This window comes from Eurypyga helias, unplaced genomic scaffold (genome assembly GCF_000690775.1).
Source record: "Eurypyga helias isolate BGI_N326 unplaced genomic scaffold, ASM69077v1 scaffold12390, whole genome shotgun sequence".
Lineage (NCBI taxonomy): Eukaryota > Metazoa > Chordata > Aves > Eurypygiformes > Eurypygidae > Eurypyga > Eurypyga helias.
The window spans coordinates 72,360-74,478 of NW_010225478.1; the positions used below are offsets into that span (position 1 = coordinate 72,360).

The window sequence follows — 2,119 nt, forward strand, 5'->3', positions numbered from 1 at the left end:
CCCGTTTCCTTCCGCAGAGGGCCCACATTCTCCCTGACTTTCTTCTTATCCCCTATGTATCTATAGAAGCCTTTCTTGTTGGCCTTGATGTCCCTGGCCAGGTTCAATTCTGTCAGGGCTTTGGCTTTCCTGACTTGATCTCTAACCTCTCGGGCAACTTCCCTGTACTCCTCCCAGGCCACCTGTCCCTGCTTCCACCCACTGTAGGCTGCTTTTTTCTGCCTCACTTTGTCCAGGAGCTGCTTGTTCATCCACGTAGGCCTGCGGCCGCTTTTACCCAACTTTCTCTTCGTTGGGATGCATCGCTCCTGAGCTTGGAGGAGAAGGTCCTTGAACACCTGCCAGCTTTCTTGGGCCCCTCGTCCCTCCAGGGCTTCTTCCCAAGGAACCTTTCCAATCAGTTCCCTGTAGAGGCTAAAGTCTGCTCTCCTGAGGTCCAGGGTAGCGAGCTTACTATGCACCCTCCTCGCCTCCGTAAGGATTCCAAACTCCACCATTTCATGGTCACTGATAAGTTACTGTATTAAGATAAACCAATCTATGAACTTGTTAAATTGCGCAGAAATATATTCATATGGGATGCTTCCACTGGTACAACTATAAAAGGTAATCACATATTCCATTGCTTTTATCATACCTTGCACTTTTTTTTTTTTTGATAGACAAGTAACAGTAATGGCAAGAGACACTTTTCACATTTCACAAAATCTTTTTTTTGTTGTTTCAAGCAGTTTGCTCTAGTGTTAAGTTATTCATACCAATGGAATGAGACAAAGTCTTGCAGTTTTACCCTTCTCTCATGTACAGAATGGAAGTACAAGTACACTCTTGATGTATGACTGCAACTTGAACAATGGCATTCATTATAAAAAAAAAAACCTTTTAAATATTTTGTAATGGCTACTATAACCTGCTGCATAGGTTCACGCCTCTTCCACCTAATATACCAAACTTTTATTCAGCTATTTAGGACTTATAAAGTGATTGGATTGTTGCATCTAATGTGAAGATAATCTGGGCATGAAGATTTGTACATGTCTAAAACCAAAGAGCTTGCTTTTTCCTTTAAAGCTGCGTACATGACAACACAAAGATGAAGCTATACTTACAATGTTAGATAAGAACAGATTCCTCTAGCTCGTTCTTTTAGATTTCCTAGATCCAGCCCATCAATGTTCCAGGTTATCAGTGAGAAGCTGCTGTCATCTTCTTGCTTTGAATCTGCACTACTGACACTGGCATTACTAGTAGTTGCATCTGCTGTGAGGTCAATACTAAAGAGAGAGTTCACTTGTTTGTCAACATGCATAACGCTATTCTTCCTGCAATTACCTCCCTTATGTTCTGAAGGGCAACCTTTCATACCCATCTGTCGTGGCCTAACCTTGGCTAGCAACAAAATACCACTCAGCTGCTCGCACACCTCCCCTCCTCCCCCAGTGAAGGAGGAAAACCTGGGGGGAAAGACAAGGGAGGTTGTGAATTGACATGAGAACTATTTAATAATTGAATATAATTTTTATATAAGGTTTACATTATAAGATAATATAAGGTTTAGATTAGACATAAGGAAGAAGTTCTTCCCGGAGAGGGTGGTGAGGCACGGGAACAGGTTGCCCAGAGAAGCTGTGGATGCCCCATCCCTGGAAGTGTTCAAGGCCAGGCTGGATGAGGCTTTGAGCAACCTGGTCTAGTGGAAGGTGTCCCTGCCCATGGCAAGGGGGTTGGAACTAGATGGTCTTTAAGGTCCCTTCCAACCCAAACCATTCTATGATTCTATGATTCTATAAATCAGTATTATTGTGATACTAATAATATTAATAATACTACTCATACCAGGCACTGTGAAGAAAATTAACTCTTTCCTTACTGAAACCAGCACAGCATCACAACTTCCAGGTGACCATCTAAAACTTTCACAACAATAAGTTAACATATATTGATCTCAACATAATTTAGAAGCGCAGTAACTCAGTCATACAGGGCCTTGGCACAAAGGTGAAATAAGTAGGTTTTCCTCCTCCTTACAGGCATAAGCGAACATTCTGATAGTAATTTTCATAGAACCATAGAGTCACAGAATGGTTTGGGCTGGAAGGGACCTTAAAGACCATCTAGT

The 2,119-nt window shown here is 42.2% G+C and overlaps 1 protein-coding gene across 1 annotated transcript in view; it reads right to left on the reverse strand.

Annotated features, from left to right (window-relative positions):
* Positions 1-1,309, reverse strand: part of TDP2 (tyrosyl-DNA phosphodiesterase 2) — a 5,611-nt gene extending 4,302 nt beyond the window's left edge. Inside the window, exon 1 of the mRNA XM_010149593.1 lies at positions 1,110-1,309. Within this exon, the coding sequence (XP_010147895.1) occupies positions 1,110-1,309 (200 nt within the window). The remainder of the gene's footprint in view (positions 1-1,109) is intronic.
* Positions 1,310-2,119: the final 810 nt, after the last annotated feature.